The 17,912-nt window shown below is 40.1% G+C and overlaps 1 protein-coding gene across 2 annotated transcripts in view; it reads left to right on the top strand.

Annotated features, from left to right (window-relative positions):
- Nucleotides 1–14,671, top strand: part of HLF (HLF transcription factor, PAR bZIP family member) — a 42,789-nt gene extending 28,118 nt beyond the window's left edge. The window contains exons 3-4 of one of the 2 annotated variants that reach the window (XM_074970751.1): nt 7,632–7,852; nt 12,397–14,671. In XM_074970751.1, coding sequence (XP_074826852.1) covers nt 7,632–7,852; nt 12,397–12,615 — 440 coding nt within the window. In that variant the 3' untranslated portion in view covers nt 12,616–14,671. The remainder of the gene's footprint in view (nt 1–7,631; nt 7,853–12,396) is intronic. The other variant, XM_074970753.1, reaches the window with a different exon arrangement.
- Nucleotides 14,672–17,912: the final 3,241 nt, after the last annotated feature.

Below are 17,912 nucleotides of genomic sequence, written 5' to 3'. Positions count from 1 at the left end.
AAAATCACAGAATTTGTATTGATGCAAATGATAATTAGAATGATGTTTGATATTAATAGCCAATAAAAGATATTTGGGTTTGGGGATCCAGAAGATTAAATATGGTAGCAGAAATACAGATATGGAAAAAGGTAAATTTAAGTAATTAAGGGTATTATTATAAGTGATTATAAAAAGGGTAGTATGCCAATTTTAGGTAAGCGTGTCACTCACCATCAAGGTACCATTAGAGAGAGGATTATATACCCATTCTTCTCATCCAGAAAGTGATCACCCCTGAATACACCATTTCATCTGGGAATGTGAGTACAAATGCAGTGTGTGGCATAATGCCTGTTTGTTTTAACTAATATTTTATTTTATGTTTTATTTTAAATAGTCTTTAATTCTATCATGCATGTCATTTACAGTCCTCCCGTCAGTTACATGATCTGTAAGTGCTCTGGAGGCTCAACCCTTAAAGAATTCAATTTGTCTATTCCTTATACTTCAACTATTAATTGGTAACACACAAATAAAGGTTACACTGTGCAGCCTTAATTCAGCCCCCCAAAACCTTGCGCTTATCCATTATTGTACAATATTTTCATACAGGTCCCAAGCAGGAATACACACAATGCCTAGAGATGAAACATACTGTATGGTGATTCTTTTAGAACTCAGATGCAATTTATAAACAACACTTTTGTCTTAAAGGGGTTTTGTGGTGGTTGTTTTTTTTTTAAAACTCACCAGACTTTCATCATAATGTTTTAGGAGCCGTTAATCTGCCAGAGCGGTTGCACTGGTCATTCAAAGATATTCTTCCTTCAGAAAATTTTACTGGTCAGCCCACAAATGCATATTATAGAATCCAGTTTGTATAGGACTGGAACATAGGAACAGCCACACAGGATCAGGCTAATGGTCCGGATAAACAGAATCATAGAATATGAGAGTTGGAAGAGACCTCAGGAGGTCATCTAGTCCAACCCCCTGCTCAAAGCAGGACCAATCCCCAATTTTTGGCCCAGATCCCTAAATGGCCTCCTCAAGGATTGAGCTCACAACCCTGCGTTTAGCAGGCCAATGCTCAAACCACTGAGCTATCCCTCCCCCGCTACACTGGTCTCCTGTCACTGACAGTTGCTAGCATCAGATACTCCGGAGGAAACTATAAAATCCCAATCATAATTATTTGCAATAACACACCCAAGGGTGAAGTTTCTTCCTAACCCCAGGCAGCTAGTGGTTGGTATTGTCCTGAAGTATAAAGGTTGATGTCTCATACACTGTGTATTTTTATTCTATTTAGTGTAAGCATAGGTTATGTTCTTATTCTCCATATAATTGTCTCTATTTCAGTAAAGCACTATTAGTGCTAATAATGTAAATGTGAAGATAAAGCTTAGTTTCTGTTAACATGATCACCTTTGTAGCTAGCAGTTACATTCGATAGTGGGAGATTGCCCTAAAATAATTACCAAGCTCCTAAGTGCTCCTTTCACTCTCCCCCCCCTACATTCTGCCAGTCTACAAGCTCTGTCCTGACTGCTGTGCTGTAGATCTGTGTGCAGATGTGCTTATCTATGGGATGAAAGAGTTAATGTAAAAGTAGATCACAGATTAGGCTGGGACTGTCTGTGTTTCGGGGTCAGAGAACTACCCCCAATGGCTAGACAGCTGCCAAAGGGAAAGACTTGGAAAACTTATTGACGCTGCAGTGTTGTTCTCTAGGGCAACTCCGGGAGAAGATTTTGTGTCAGTTTAAGTGTGTCAGTCAGTCCAGACTGTGTTATAACTGACAAACCCAAAGTACATTTGAGTTTGCATAAGAAAGTCCATTAACTGAAAGTACGTAATCTGTTTCTGCTGGGCTCCTAACAATTGCATCTAACCCCGTGTACAAATGTGCAGAAACTACTAGATCATCAACAGCAACAAATATTTCAAGACAATGTTCTCCTCTCCCCTCCCTGTCATATTTGTATACATTTTCCAATCAGCTTTAGACCGGGGTGAAAAATGGGGCTGGGGAGAGAGAATTTCCAGGAAACCGAGTGGATTTATTTTTGATATAAAATTTTCTGACCAGCTGTACCAACATAATTCAGCATCCTGTCCTGCTTGGGACCTCGGGGCCCTACTCCAATACAAATAGTTTAAAAAAAAGCAACCCATCACCAAAAGACACCTCTGAAAATGTTCTTTTCACTTGTACCTCTCGTGTCTAATGTTGGTAGTAAGTGTTTCCTAGTGGTTAGACAAGGGGCCTGGGTTTCAGGACACTCGCTACTGGGTCACATTGTGACCATGAGCATTGCACATGATCATTTTGGGCCTTATTTTCCCACTCTCTAAAATGCAGGTATAAAAATACTCTCCTCTCTGACGGGTTTGTGAAGCTTAATTAATGTGGCAGTGACAAAAGTTGTTGCTTTCTAATACCTGTTTAGTGATCTAGGTGAGATAAGTTGCTGGCCTCAGTCCAGTTCTCAGTGTACAAGTATCCGCATTGCCACCACATTTGCTTTCCCATTGGCAACCGTAGCAGAGAGGCTAAGGGCCAACCAGCTCATCAATGCTGATCTGTTCACCTGCTCCTAAGCATACTACCCTGAAAAATGTCCTACCATTGCTAACGCCTGGAGTAGCAACATCAGAAGCATTAATGAAGACAAGGGATTGGTGGCCACTATAGGTACGCGTCATGTGTGGACTTGCTTGAGAGCAAGATGCCATGGTTAAAATGCAAGGAGCCACCCAGAGACCTGTCTACACTAGCACGTTCAGTCTGGCTCTGTATGAGTGGGAAAGCTTTCCAAAGAAAGTTGACATAATTCTTTTCCTTTTAAGTCTGGGTTGAGGCACATCGCTTGGGCTGCATAAGGGCTTCCTTTAACCACTGTACCCAGCTTCCTTCCATCATAGACCTAGTCCTTTAGATCTGGATTTCCAAGAATTCAGTGCTCATCAGCTCCCATTTAAGACACCTAAATGAAGCTGCTTGATTTTCCAAAACACTCAGCCTCCCCCTCCCCCCCCCCCCCCCGCCCATCAGCTCCCACTGACAGCAAAGGCTGGGCATGTCTGAGAACTTGGCCACTTCACTGAGCTGCCTAAACGGAAGCTGGTGTTCTTTTGGAAATTTGGCCCCAGTTGCCAGTGCTGAGAGCTTAAAAAAAGACTCTGGCACCTCATGTCCAGCCTTATGTTTGCCTGGCCTTTGCAACTGGTACCCTGGGCTTCCTTCGTGCACCACAGCCTCTCTCTGGTCGGTTGACCAGCTCTTTCACTGGATGTTGTGACAGCTGCAGCGCTCGCTGATGCGGGGATTAGTCGGCTGCTAGGCACATGACCTTTCGATCGCTGTTCTCTATTGACCTGCCCCTGATTGGGAGGAATTTAGTGCATAAAAATAACACCCTGCACAAACTCTGCAGAAGGAGCTGAGTCCCAAGTGCCGTACAAACAGAGAAAAGAAGGTAATATGAGCCTATATACTGTACATTTTACAGTAATATCTGCACTGGATCCAAAGCAGCCCACGCGGTCGTGTTCAGTTACAAGAAGTTCCAGCACTGCGTAGATGCAGTGGCCATTAGCCAGGCAACTAACAAAGACAGGTTTCTGGCTAATGATATTGGCAACAGCAGATAGAATAAATACATAGATGCAGAGCGCCAGGAGCGGCCTAATATTGGACATAGAAGAATAGATTTTCCTCCCTCTTGCACGTTCCTGTGAATTCCATTGACTAATTTACACCAAAGGTAAGGGAGTGCAGAACAGGGCCCTATGTAGCGGTAAACAGCTCAAAAGCAAGTGGCCTGTGGTCTCCTAGATGGTTTATGCACATCTCAGGGCATCTGACAGCTTTATGAATGAGCTGTGCATCAACACATGTGTGGAGTTGCAGGATCAGGGCCTTGGTGTTTGGATCCTATGGATCAATTTAAGTGTGTGTGTGTGTGTGTGTGTGTGTGTGTGTGTGTAGGCAGAGAGGAAGTAGCTTAACTCAAGCTGGTCCAAAAGTTTTTTATCCCATGAAGTTTTCACCTGAAAACGCTGAATGAAAACCAAACTTTTTGGTCACAATATTTTGATGAAAAAGCTAATTTTTCTGGGAAACCCAGACATTTTTTTGCAAAATATTTCATGTTGTCAAAACCGCAAATTTATGCTGAAAAATAATTTTGAAGGGAACAATTACTTGTGTGTCACAATAACTCCTAAAGAATTTAATTTTTTTATTTACACAAATCTCTGCTAGAATTGTGTGTTATTTTAAAATATATGCATTATAAACATAGAAAAACACATTTTGTATCTGAGGGATTTGTTTAAGGAAGGTCCAGTGATTCAGATGCTAACCTGGGACTCTGGATATTCAGCTTCAGTTCTCTGCTTTGCCACAGATTCCTGTGTGACCTTGGTCAGGTAATTTAATCTCTGTGCCTCCATTCCATATCTGTAAAATGGGGACAAATAGCATTGGAGTGCTGTGAGTTTAAGACTGGGAGATGCTTAGATGCTATGGTAATGGAATCCATACAAGCACCATAGATAGATATCAATCTTTAATCCAGATATTGATCATTTCAGAGTTCAGAATTATTTAGAACCAGGTTTTTGGTTCAGATCCATTAGAAAGTGAGAGGCCATTTTCAAAATCCACTCTGTTCTTTGAACACCTCTCTTCCCCACCAAAAATAAATATGTAAAAATATTCACAGCTATGGTTTTGGTTCATTTCTACCCTTAATATAAAATTTGCAAGATCTATATCTGGCTGCTCTGTTCTGACAGATACAAATGTACTAACATCAAAGGAAGGTGCCTGCATTTAATCATTTAAATAGGCCTGTTTCTGCCCCCACCCCGTATATCTGAAATGAGATTAGCCATCCATTTACAATAAAGCTATAAACAAGTGCCTTTGGTTTACTGAGTTAATAAGCTGGAATCCCCCCCCACACACACACACACCTTAAAAAAAGACATAAAATGTGTTAGGCAAAAATGGTTTAATCAAAGCTGTTTCAAACTACGTCCTGTGTATCCAGGGGAACGGACCATCTTTTTTCATGAAATTCTTTCAAGCAGACAAAAAACGAGTGTGCCATGTTTCTTCCATTAAGCTTTCAACTTCATTTCGCTTCACTTGCTAAAATACATCTGACTTGAGTTTTCATTGCTACGTAAAGAATAAAGAGATCTACTAATCATGCGTCACAGTGGAAAGTCAACTACTTTGCTTCGATACAGAATAGGTAACTTCTCCATAGCAGCATGCATGCTCTGGGCGCCCTTTCATGATTTTCACACTGCAGCTACAGTTATTACCGGTAGATTTGTCAGCGGGGTTGCTGTCCCCATGTGATTATGTGCTAGGATAATTTTTTTTTCTGGTTTTGTTAATGAACCACAACAGGAAATGTCCAATTTTTAACAATGGGATCTTGGCAGCAGTGTGCCACGTCCTTAGAGAGAGAGAAAGAAACACTCCATTGTTGGTACAACACGAGTAACTGAATTGTCTCCGCTTTCTTTTTCTGGGGGAAAAATTATTTTGGTCCACCTTTTTCTTCTCCTGTGTCCGTCCCAGCCTTTCCTAGAATCTGATGTTATTGGTGCTATTTTAAAATGGCTATTACTGAAACCATGATTTCTGAGACCAAAACCTTGTCTAATGCAGTTTTCCCGCAATGTTGTTGTTCTTTATATAGAATAATAAAAAAATGATGCTGCAGATAATTCCCTTGAGTTGCTGTTACAAACGACCTTTAATACAGTGATGATTTTAGGTATTTAATTTGCACAGTAAATATTACAGTTGTGGATAGAAATATGAAGATGTTATGAAACGTAACAGTATGTTAGGAAAGTTATTATGAAAGCCATCTATCTCTAAAGTCGTAATGACCTTACTGACATAGTAAGTGTAATAATGCTGGCCAACATTTTCAAAAATAGACACCCCTCAAGTTAGGCCTCTAAGCCTGAAGTCAATACGACTTGCATTCCTAAGTCACTGAGATGCTTGTGAAAAATCTTACCCTTAAGCACCTAAATATTTTTGGAAACATTGGCTTATGTTACTAAAATAGATTTCAACAGGAATACTGCCCAGATGGTGACTGCAAGATTGGCCCAGGATGAACGGAAGTCCATAACATTTCTTTTTGCATGTGTAATAGTTTTCATATTAGTAAAAGATGTGGACAAATTGGAGAAAGTCCAGAGAAGAGCAACAAAAATGATTAAAGGTCTAGGAAACATGACCTATAAGGGAAGATTGAAAAATTGTGTTTGTTTAATCTGGAGAAGAGAAAACTGAGAGGGGATATATCAGCTTTCAAGTACATAAAAGGTTGTTACAAGGAGGAGGGAGAAAAATTGTTCTCGTTAACCTGTGAGGATAGGACAAGAAGCAATGGGCTTAAATTGCAGCAAAGGCGGTTTAGGTTGGACATTAGGAAAAAATTCCTAACTTTCAGGGTAGTTAAGCACTGGAATAAATTGCCTAGGGAGGTTGTGGAATCTCCATCATTGTAGATTTTTAAGAACAGGTTAGACAAACAGCTGTCAGGTATGGTCTAGATAATACGTAGTCCTGCCACGAGTGCAGGGGACTGGATAGATGACCTCTCGAGGTCCCTTCCAGTCCTATAATTCTATGAAAATGTATCACATTAGCAGTTTACACCTGTATAGTTCCATTGGTGTGGCTACACTGCTGCAAATTTCCCTAATGTAAATAGGACTGAAGAGAATGAAACCTGAGCAGTGGAAATGGGAAAAGGTTTTTCAGTCAGATTGTTTAAAACTCTTTGTTTTTTATACCTATTAAACGCCATAAAAACACTTGGAAGGAAAACCCTCTTTCTGTTAAAGATTCAGACATTCCCCCCACCTCTGCAAAGAAGCAGTTATCTGGTTCTCACAGAAGCCATCAAAAACAGGGAAGATGAGAGTCGCTATTACTAAGATAAAAACAAGAAGTTAAAACCTCTTTTGGGTACAGGCACTTTTCATACATTATAAAACAGTAAAAAGGGCATGCACCCATGTTCTTTCCCCTTTGCAGGTTATTTTTAAATGGTCGCCATAGTTCTAGTTACTTGCAGTGCCTTTCAGAATATCACTAATAGAATTTCATGATGGAAGTAGAATTTGTACAGCCATATTTCACGCTCATGGATGAGATATTTTAACAAAGCTCAATAGCTTTTACACCAGCCATTGTATGTGCTGCTGGAAACATGATATGCTGATTTGATTCCACGTAAACAAATGTGTTTATGAGAAGAGAGGGGAAGATTGTTTAGTCAAGTGCATAGAGCACGGGACTGGGAGTCAGAGCCTATGGTTCTATTCCTAATTCTATGACCTTGGCTAAGTAATATAGGCCAACATGTTCAATGTCCAGACATTTTATGTCCCCAGCTTGAGATGCCTCTCTGTGTCAATAAACACTATATAAAATGGATATTCTTATGCTTAATAGACAGAGTTCCTCTCAGGTGTGTTTGGACGCTTAATGAATTATTGCTTGTAATGTATTTTGAGACCCTCTAAAATCCAAATGCAAAGAGCCTATTTGCTTTTTATTTTATAACACATCTTGAACCCGTCTTCTATTGCTATAGGTCAGATCTTGCCAACAAATCGTAACACTCCAAGTCCCATTGACCCTGAGACAATCCAAGTTCCCGTGGGTTATGAACCTGACCCTGCAGATCTTGCTCTCTCCAGCATTCCTGGCCAGGAGATGTTCGACCCTCGTAAACGCAAGTTCTCTGAGGAAGAGCTCAAACCACAGCCGATGATTAAGAAAGCCCGTAAAGTCTTCATTCCGGAAGATCTGAAGGTAAATTGGAACTGGTGACCAGGCGGTTAGGGAACAAAATGTAGAAGCTATTTTCTCAAGATTTGGAGTCTAAATCTACTCTCATACACTGACGTAAATCAGGAATGACTCCTCTGAAGCCAGTGGAAATATGCAAATGAAAAAATTGGTGTGAGATTGGGATCCGATCAGGTCTGAGGGGAAGGATGTCTTTATGGTTACAGCCCCAGGCTGAAATTTAGGAGATCAGGATACCTTTCCCCAGATCTGCCAGAAACTTCCTATGTGGCCTCGGACAAGTCACTTTCACTCTCCAAGCCTCATTTTCCCATGTATAAAATGAGCTAATGATATTTCCTTTCTCCCTCCCTCTGTCTGTCTTGTCTACTGAGATTGTAAACACTTTGAGGCACAAACCATCTCTTACTATAAGTCCGTACAGTGTCTAGTCCAGTGAAGTCCCTGATCTCAATTGGGATCTCCTTTATTCTTTATTCCCATAAGGGGGAATTGATCCCAGGACAGAGGCACAACATATTCCCCACTAATGCCTTAAGTGGGGCATAAAGCTACCTGCCCCTGGATGAAATTCACCCAAAATGAATCAATACTGAGCAGCTGTGGCTGATAAATGATGAGTGAAGCTCTCTCTGCTGTGCACCAGTCTTGAGGCTACCTTAATTCTGTCTATGACAGTCAAAGGACAAACAAATGTAGGCGGAAGGGGCTAAACTAAGTCTAGTAAAATGTAGTACAATGATTCTAAATCAAATAGTTCAGGCCCATAATTTGTACTCCTTGAAGTTGTCTGTAATGTGCCTAAGGACACTGTTGCTGCTATATAGATTTTTATACACACACACACACACACACACACACACACACACACACACACACACACAAATATATAGTTTAAAATATATAATACTCTTCAGGGGCTTGAGGTTTTTTATTTAGAATTGGCTATTTAGGTAGGACCTACACTAACATAGTATTTGTGTACTTATTGTCCGTGTGATGATGACACTAGCACACAGACAAAGCATGATAATTTCATCTCTTTTTTGTGAAGGTTGCCAAAAGTCACAGGCCAAAATCAGCAGGGCAAAAAGCGTTTTCAAGCGTTTAAGACTGTCACAGAGCAAATTAAAAACTAACTTTAAAAAGGACTTGACAACAGCTCTCTTAAAAACAGAAAACGGTCTCGTGTGTGTGATTGGAATGGTGCAATGCAACCTGATTGAGTATCTGTGGTGAGAATAATCACATTAACAAACCGTATTGTCAGTGTTTCAAAAGTGTGAATTTTAAATGTAGTTCTATGTAGAGAATGATAACTTTGGAAAAAAAACATACACCACCACCTTCCTCCCATCTCTGAGCCACAAACACATTACCAGAAAGAAGGGACCCTAGTAGCATGATCAGGTGACATGCTTTACTGAAGACCTGGGCACACTGTCTTTTAAATAATGGAAAACGCTATTTGTATAATGCAGCTTCTGTAAGGACATAGCGCCCTGCAGTATTGCATGGCATTGATCTGCCGCTGTTTCCCAAGAGACAGATCCTTAGCCAATTGACGTTAATGGGAATCTTTCCAATGATTGCAGTGGGCTTTGGATCATGTAGAGAGAGAACTGGTATGTGTTTACAGTAGGCTGATGGCAGTGGAGAACAAGTCTGTCAACATTTGCTATTTTTATCCCTCAGGAAAGTGTTGTCAGGAGCAGGCGTTATCATAGTTAAAGGGTAAAAAAATAAATAAATCACATGTCAAGTGGTAACCAAATGATTTGTTACTGTCTTTCTCCATATTATCCCCAGCCTTCCTTTGTACATATGTACCGATAGCGTATGATTACTCTGCCAGATTCTGCTTGTGCTGACACCCTTAAAGCTCCACTGAGATCACTCATGTTTGGGCTGAGGTAAAAGGTGCTCAAAATCAGAAGGGTTACCAGGTGTAAGGAAAGTGGGAATTTGACCCAGAGTGTCAATCATTATTGTGTTCCCTCCAAAGAATCGTTATATGCCAGGTTATATTTACAGTATATGAGGAAGAAAAGAAAATTGTCAGCCAGGATGCTCTTGGAGTATTTCATATCAACAACTGAAAACGTAGTATCCTTCATGCATGGAGGCTTTGTATTTTCAGTGTGTGATTGAATGGGGACTCAGGGTCCTGGTTCCCGTCTAAGATAATCACATTTGGTTGCCCTTGGCTGTTAACTGAGTGCTTGACCCAAGCACTCTCTGTCCTGGTGTGAGGATTGGCTGTTGGGATGGGAAGGGAAGGGTAAACAGATTTGTCCAATCAACTGTCTCTGGATTGCATGTGATTCTGAAATGCCAGTCTGGTCTCTCTCAGGCTGGATTAAGGGATTTGCCATTGCAGTTTGTTAAAATAAAGATGCATGAGGTCTAGATGGCACAATAATAAATTGCTTAAAGCTGATTTTTTGTGGAGAGGAATGAGATGGGAAATTGTAAACCAAGATTTAGGGTCATGGCTTTTTGCTTTTTTTTAAGGCCTTTTTGGGGGTCCCATCTAAGAACAAGTGAACGGAGATTTTGATACACTGGGCCCAACTCACCCTTGCCCTGCACTGGGTATAGTCACTTGCACCAGTGCAAATTGAATGTAATGGGGGTAGAAAATGTTACCAAAGCAAAACGGGAAGTGTTTTCCTCTTGCTTCGCTCTATTGTAAATGTGATGCAAGGCACAGAACAGCAGTACAGTGGGCCTAGTGTGCTGACTGATGGCTGAGGGCAGTTGCAGTGTTTAAAATATTTGCCTTCTCTGTTTCCAACCATTGGCATTTGGGAGAAAATGTTTCATAAGGGGTACCTGAAAAGTTCAATGTAGCCTAAGGACAGAATTCTCCTCTCTGCGTAAATCTCAGGACTGATACACTATTCTGCTCCCAATTTGTGTGCAATGGGAAATCCACCCTCAGAAGGGAGGATTTGGGAACATGGGAGCTGAGATGGGCTGTATGAATCTGAGAGGAGAATTTTGACCTAAACTGTTCGTGCCAGGAGGTATTCTGAGTGGGGCTTAATTAGTGTACAGGCCTTGTGCTGCAGATGGATGAAGTTCACTTTTTGGAACGTGCACCACCCTGTCAGCATGTGGCCATTCACCCAGAGGTGTGCTTCCAATTTGGGAAGATCAAAGTAACACTGAAACTACCGAATGCTTATTTCACTGAAGTCTGTTTAATTCTTAAGTGAGGGGCAAAATCAGGTACAATGAATGGGTCATTTGTCTCCTTTGGTGCCCAACAAGGCTGAACTCCGGAAGGCAACACGAGTTTTATGACTAATACTTTTTGTACATCTTAACCTAGGAAACATACTGAGGCACTTTGGGACAAACCTCAGCGGGCATGCCGCATAGGCACTTGACTGAAAGCATATGTGCAGCTGTGAGGCAAAAGCAGTCCACCCCTATTCTCCCCCACCCCCAGTCCCCATCTCAAACCCAGCACAGTGGCCTCTCCAAGGACATCCGTTCCAGGGGCCTGTTATTATTACTTGTATTTTAATAGTGCTTTAGAAGCCAGTGACGGAAAACCGGGCCTCATTGTGCTCGGCACTGTATATACAGAGTAAAAGATAGTCACTGCCCTATAGAGCTTACAGTCTGAATAGACAAGGTAGACAAATGGTAGGGGAAGGAGATGCACCATACCAGCAGAGCAAACCGCAATTTGATGGCAAACCGCATGTGAGTGCCAAGTTTCCAGGACTTCTTTTTTTTTTTTTTTTTTAAAGGAGCGGGGTAATAAGCTAAACAAAAGGCAAAGGAAGGGAGAAGTGGCAAGGTGGATGGGGTAGGGAGGGAAGGGTGGAGAGCAAGTGAAGTGAGGCTGAGTAGAAGAGACTGTGGCTCAGGCAGCCAATCAGCACAGGGGAGAGCACGCCCAGCCATGATGGGGCATTCCAGGCCAGGACATGTGCTTCACACATTTATATATGCTTTAGGACCTGATCTTCCTCCATTGAAGTCAATGGAGATTTGGTCTTTGCATTCATTGGATCAGGTTTTGTCCCTTAGGGGGTCTGTTTCAGCTCCAGTGGAATCCCCAGTTGCTTCAGTGGAAATGGGTTGGGGCCCTTAATCCCTTGACTTGACAATGACTCCTATACACCATCCCCATTTCAGATTGTTTGTGCTCCTCACTGGGGTAATCAGGGTGAGTGGTATCCTGCTGCCAGCGAGGCTCCAGGTGCTTGTTAATTATTCTTTGGACGTCTTCAGAACCAAGATACCATGATGGTGAGCTTTGTGCAGACACTTAGCTAAATAGTCAGGCATGTATGTCCATTTGAGAGACTATTACACATAGATTTAGTATTTGCCTCAAGAATTACTGATATTGCCATTGTTCAATGGGATGTGCAAATGAAAGCAGCAACGGCCAGTGAAATATCAAAGTTAAAGTCACTTCGGAGCTGAGAGACTGCAGTGTGGTTAACAGTGAAACCTTGTGCCTTAAGGAGTTCTTAGTTTACTGAAATCTAATATCTTGTCTCTTTCTTTATGTACTTAATGAGCAGGATGACAAATACTGGGCAAGACGTAGAAAGAACAATATGGCTGCCAAGCGATCGAGAGACGCCCGGAGGCTGAAGGAAAACCAGATTGCCATCCGCGCCTCTTTCCTGGAGAAAGAGAACTCAGCCCTCCGCCAAGAGGTGGCTGACTTACGGAAAGAGCTGGGCAAATGCAAGAACGTGCTGGCGAAGTATGAAGCTCGGCACGGGCCCCTGTAAATGGCTATCCCCCCCTCTTCTTTTTTGTTGTGGGTTGGCATTTTAATAGCTGGACAATGTGTTTCCTTTTTGATAGTACCACACCCAAACCAACCTGTCTGTCATCAGCACTTTACCAGAAGCAGAAACAAAACTGACTTACATTATTTTTCATTTGTGTATGCGTGTGTGTGCACATCTCAGCACTTCCCTTTTTAATGAAACCCTCTTCAAAGAGTGACACATTTTTACCTGGACTATTAAGAACTGCCATAGTAAGCTTTTACGTTTTATTTTTTTTGTCAGTGCTGCTTCTGATTAGGATTTTTATGTTGTTCTAAACAGTTTCATCCTCACCATTTACTTGCAAAGATCCCAGTAAAAATAAACCATAACAATAAAAAAAGGTAGATCTCAGTTTTCAAGAGTAACAAGCTATTGTTTAATTTTGTCTAATCTGAAAAGTTAACATGCTAATGAAGTGCACAAACAATAATTCAGTACAACACTACAGAAATATTAATTTATAGATTGCTTTTGTTGTATTTTAAGTTTTGGTGATCGCTGTCTTCAGATTTAAAGTGCTGTTAGACTGAGTTAGCTCTGCTCGGTATAGATCCCAGTATGACTTACCTATATCTACTAAGTTTCCTTTTATTTCCACAAACGCCAGATAGATAGGAGTACTATTAATAGAATACAGAGTGTGTATTTTGCACTGTCTGTACCTAAATCAATAATCCTATTGTACACTAGCGCATGCTGCCTGGGTGTTCCTAGTGGACGTAGGATGACTTCCCTACCTAATAATGTCTCATAAATAAAAGACCTATTGATATAAGCATGCTGAAAGCATCCCTGGAACAGAATGTGTGTATGAAAGAGAGAGGACAATTAGTTGATACAAGAACAAAATTTAAAAGTATCAGATTTGATGTTGAAATTAGAGGAGTTTTTGTTTTAGTTTTCATTTAATTTTGCATTGCTCGGCGTCCCATTTTGTGATTTAATTAACTATTCATTTTTCCACTTTTTGTAATATATTTTCTGAGGATTATATCTTGCTGTTTTAAAATAATTTTTATTCAGTTACAAGAGTCACTGTTTTGCAAATCCCACTTTTCCTAGTGATGTTATTTTGAGCATGTCTTGAACTGATCTGAACTTTATTCTGTTTTCTCTCTATCTGCTTTTGAACATATGTTCTGTTCAAAGTGGACTTCTGAAAACAAATGTAAGAAACACTGGTGAATTTCAGAAGGCAATGGTGTTGTCATATACTGTGGTTAATCCAATCAATTTATATGTTTACTATAGACCAAAAGAATAGATATTATAAAATGTATAAAGTTTATACAGAATAATTATAGTATGGGGTGTTTTGTACAGTATTTTTCAAATACAAATACTGACAGTGTATTTTGAAAGACATATTATATATAGCAAAGAAAAAGAAAAAGTTATTCCATGTTTAAAATATATAGCAAAGATATATATTCACCAATATTGTACAGAGAGGAAGTGCTTTAGGTTTTTTGAGATCTTTAATATTTTAAACCTACCACTGACACATCAACATGTGTTGTGCTTTAAATTAAAATTTTCTGAAGGTAATGTGGCTTGACAGGGTGCTTCATATTACTAAAATATTAAGAGGCTTTATAATTTTCCATCAGAAACATCTAAAGAATCTGTTTGACACAGACAAAGCACAACATGGAGTTTAGTCAAATATGAATTAGACAATGCAATATTTTGTAGAGGCAGAAAAATAATGTAGACTACAAAAAAAATCTCACGCTCATTTCAAATCCGCTGCTGCTAGAATTTGTTTCCATCTGAAATTCTTAATAAATAGCCTTGGCCATTTATACACGTATATGTATTGCATACATTTATTTACATGTGAGTAAAATATGGTGCTCCATATCTGGCTCTCACAGTTTTCTAGGGTTTTGTCACTTTTTTTTGTTTTTTTTTTTAAATAAAAAGGTTATTCATTCCAGTAAATCATATTTTTGCTTAAGGAAGTTGTTACAAAGGACTAAACATTTATTCTACATCAAACACATCTTTTCATCAATGAGATTTTTCCATTTTTTTCCCCTCAAAATCCACAGGGTCCCTTAGTACTCAGTAGTTTCCTGTGAATCATTAATTCTGTGGATTGCATGTCTGTGAGCTTCAGGAAGGGTCAGAGCATAGAAAGTCAATTATTGGCCAGTCTAAACCAGATGGGCTGTGAGGAATATGTATTTGGCCTGAAAGTGTTGGATACAAGTTAATATAGCCACTGACCAGAAAACAAACTGATTTAAAAAAAAAAAAAAAAAGTTTTTTTTGGTAGTGGCAGGGTTCCAGAAGATGCCAGTAACGTGGGCACACAGCAGCAAAGTGGCAAATTTGCAACACTGCTGGCATGCCATCTTTTGTGACATACTGCAACTGAAGTCTGAAAGAACAGAAATGGTGGTTGTGAAATCAGCTAGGAATTATTGGTAGTTTGCATTGTTGTCACAATCGTTCATCCAAACATACACAGGCAGCTGAGAAAATTTATAAATGAGCACTTTTGTCATTTTTTTAGTGGGGCAAAGGGGTGGGTAGACATACTTGTTTTTGTAGGGTGGCTGTCTCAGACTTATTTATTGGGGGTGGGTTGGGGAGGAAGAACAAGGTAGGCTCTCCACCGTGTGCCAGCAGAGGTTTCTCGCAGCTACCTCATCCACCATCACAAACATTTCTGAGTCTGTTCAGGTGCCTTATATCTATAGGTCATGCATACTGTTTTCATGGTATGAACATTTGACAAATGCATCCTGCACAACAAAACGAAACCATGTTGTTTGACTTGGAGAGACTCAGAATAATCAGGAAGGGCTGTGGAAGTCCAGTAGCTAATAATAATAATAAAGTAACGCCCAGGAGCGCTGCTATCTAGAGTTGTGTCAACATTTCCATAAAAACCACCATTGACACCATCATTTTTAGGGGTTTATAACTAGGGCATTTAGGCTTTGATTGTCTGAGGCACCTAAAGGCGTCAGGGACTCCACTCTTACAGCGGGATTTGGGTACCTCACTGTTTAAGAAAAAAAAAACATCTGGGATAAACCTTGAAATATAAATTCTCAGCCTAGGACACTTTCCCAAAAGAATAACAATTTTTAAAACATTTTTTTTACCTTGTATTCAACTTATAAGGGCACTGTATCAGGGATACTCAAGATTCTGATGGGCCTTATTGTCTCTAAAGGAGTTCTTAGGTCTGTCAAATTATATGGCATTTAAAAAGGATCTGACAATGTATTTGCACGATAATCCACTGAAATCTAATAAGTAAACAATAAGCATTGGCGAAATGTTTGCATTATGCTAGCCCTTAAATCAATTATTTCAACTTTTTTTTAAAAAAACCCACTGTTTAAAAAATAAATCATTTTCAATTTCAATTCTAGTCATATAGGTTTTATTGCCTTAGGAATTAGGGGGGGGGGGGTCTTCTGATGCTGTTGGCACTAAAATAACCAGCATCATGGAATGAAAGTGCTGACTTAAATCCACAAAAGCAAGGAATTCAGAGCTAAAGGAAAACATTCACATTTCACACTTAACTCATTCTGCTGTGCCTATCTATTGCAGTGTCAATATGCTACATAACATCACAGGCACTGAATCGAAGACTCTGCAAAATGGGATGAGGATTGAATTATCATCTTGCCTTTGTGGGTTTGTCAGTCATTAATGTCACTCTAAAAATGATTTCTGTGTGTGGTTTATTGGCGAGAGAAGTGTGGTTTATTTTTTGTTTTTTAAAACTTGGAAAAAAATATTTAAAAATAACAAGTGATCAACCATTGTATTTTGGGCAACACCACAAGACAGCATCTGTTTAAATACAAGTTTAACATATAAGATCAAATTAAATGTATGTCATGCATTGGATTGCATCCTGTATGCTGTTCAGCCCAAATTTTTTTGTCTGTTGTTCTTAATGTTTAATAAACTTTTAAATTTTTCTGCTCTCAGCTGTATATTTGCTTTAGTGTGTCAGAGAGTGGGATGGTCTTTTTTTCAGCCCATACACTTGAAGGTCTATTATTAGTTATCATTGGTCCTGGAGAAACAACCCATAATATGGCACATCTTTGAGGGTCCCTCTTCAGTTAGTCTCAGGTCCATACCCCAATTAAATCACATGTGAAAATACGCCCCCTGTCCATAAAACACTTGCCACTGCAGTTATGTAATGCCAGACTACCTTTGCTCCTGAAGCTACTTTCTAAACACCCAATTTTTACAGGGGACTGAAAGTTACTTAAATAAAGCTATCAGTTCTTGAGCGCTTTAAAGAAGTAGATACACATCCTAAGCTCTTTGCGTTCCTCAGTAGGGCTCCTAACACCCGCTTCCTGCTGCCCCCGGGGAAAAACAAGCAGCCGTGGTAGACTGCAAACTGTTTATACTTTCCACTGTTCTAGCAGTACTGCAACCAACAAATAAAAAAAATGTCCCGCTTGCCATGACAGACTGAGAAAAAGCTAAGGGAACCTAGTTTTCTTCCTTACCTTAAAAAGAAAAGGAGGACTTGTGGCACCTTAGAGACTAACCAATTTATTTGAGCATAAGCTTTCGTGAGCTACAGCTCACTTCATCGGATGCATAAAGTGGGAAGAAGTGAGCTGTAGCTCACGAAAGCTTATGCTCAAATAAATTGGTTAGTCTCTAAGGTGCCACAAGTCCTCCTTTTCTTTTTGCGGATACAGACTAACATGGCTGCTACTCTGAAACCTTCCTTACCTTAGTATCTCTGCTCTTTCTTACAATAGTGACCAAATTACCCAGACTTGCAGGCCTAGGGGCCTAAGGAGACAGCTTCTCAGATGACCAGTAACTTACGGATTGAGCAACAGACACGAGGTTTAGGGTCAGAACTTAACACACCCATGTGCTGATCCTTTACAAAAGAGAGGGCTTGATATGCAACCTACTGTCTATTGGCAACATGGCATAGTCACATCAGTGCTGGTTCGCTTTAGCTGGCAGTAGATACATGGGACCTGCACTGGTTTTCAGACTAGTTTAAATGCATTGCTTTCACCCTGCTGTACATTCTGCTGTCATGCTGGTGTAAATGCTGAGTATCTCCACTGACACCGTCAGCATCATGCTGGGGTAAAATTACAGGTGAAGATACCACGAGGCCCTTCAAGTCTGTGCAAATGCACAGGAAGAAAAGATTATCAGCCAATATTTTGAAAAGATATTAAGGATTTGGGGTTCCAAATTGGCAACTGTAAAAGGGCTTGATTTTCAGC

The sequence above is a fragment of the Natator depressus genome, chromosome 14 (assembly GCF_965152275.1).
Source record: "Natator depressus isolate rNatDep1 chromosome 14, rNatDep2.hap1, whole genome shotgun sequence".
NCBI classification, from domain to species: Eukaryota; Metazoa; Chordata; order Testudines; family Cheloniidae; genus Natator; species Natator depressus.
The sequence above is the reverse complement of the archived record's forward strand: the minus strand, read 5'-3'. Positions and strand labels throughout refer to the sequence as shown.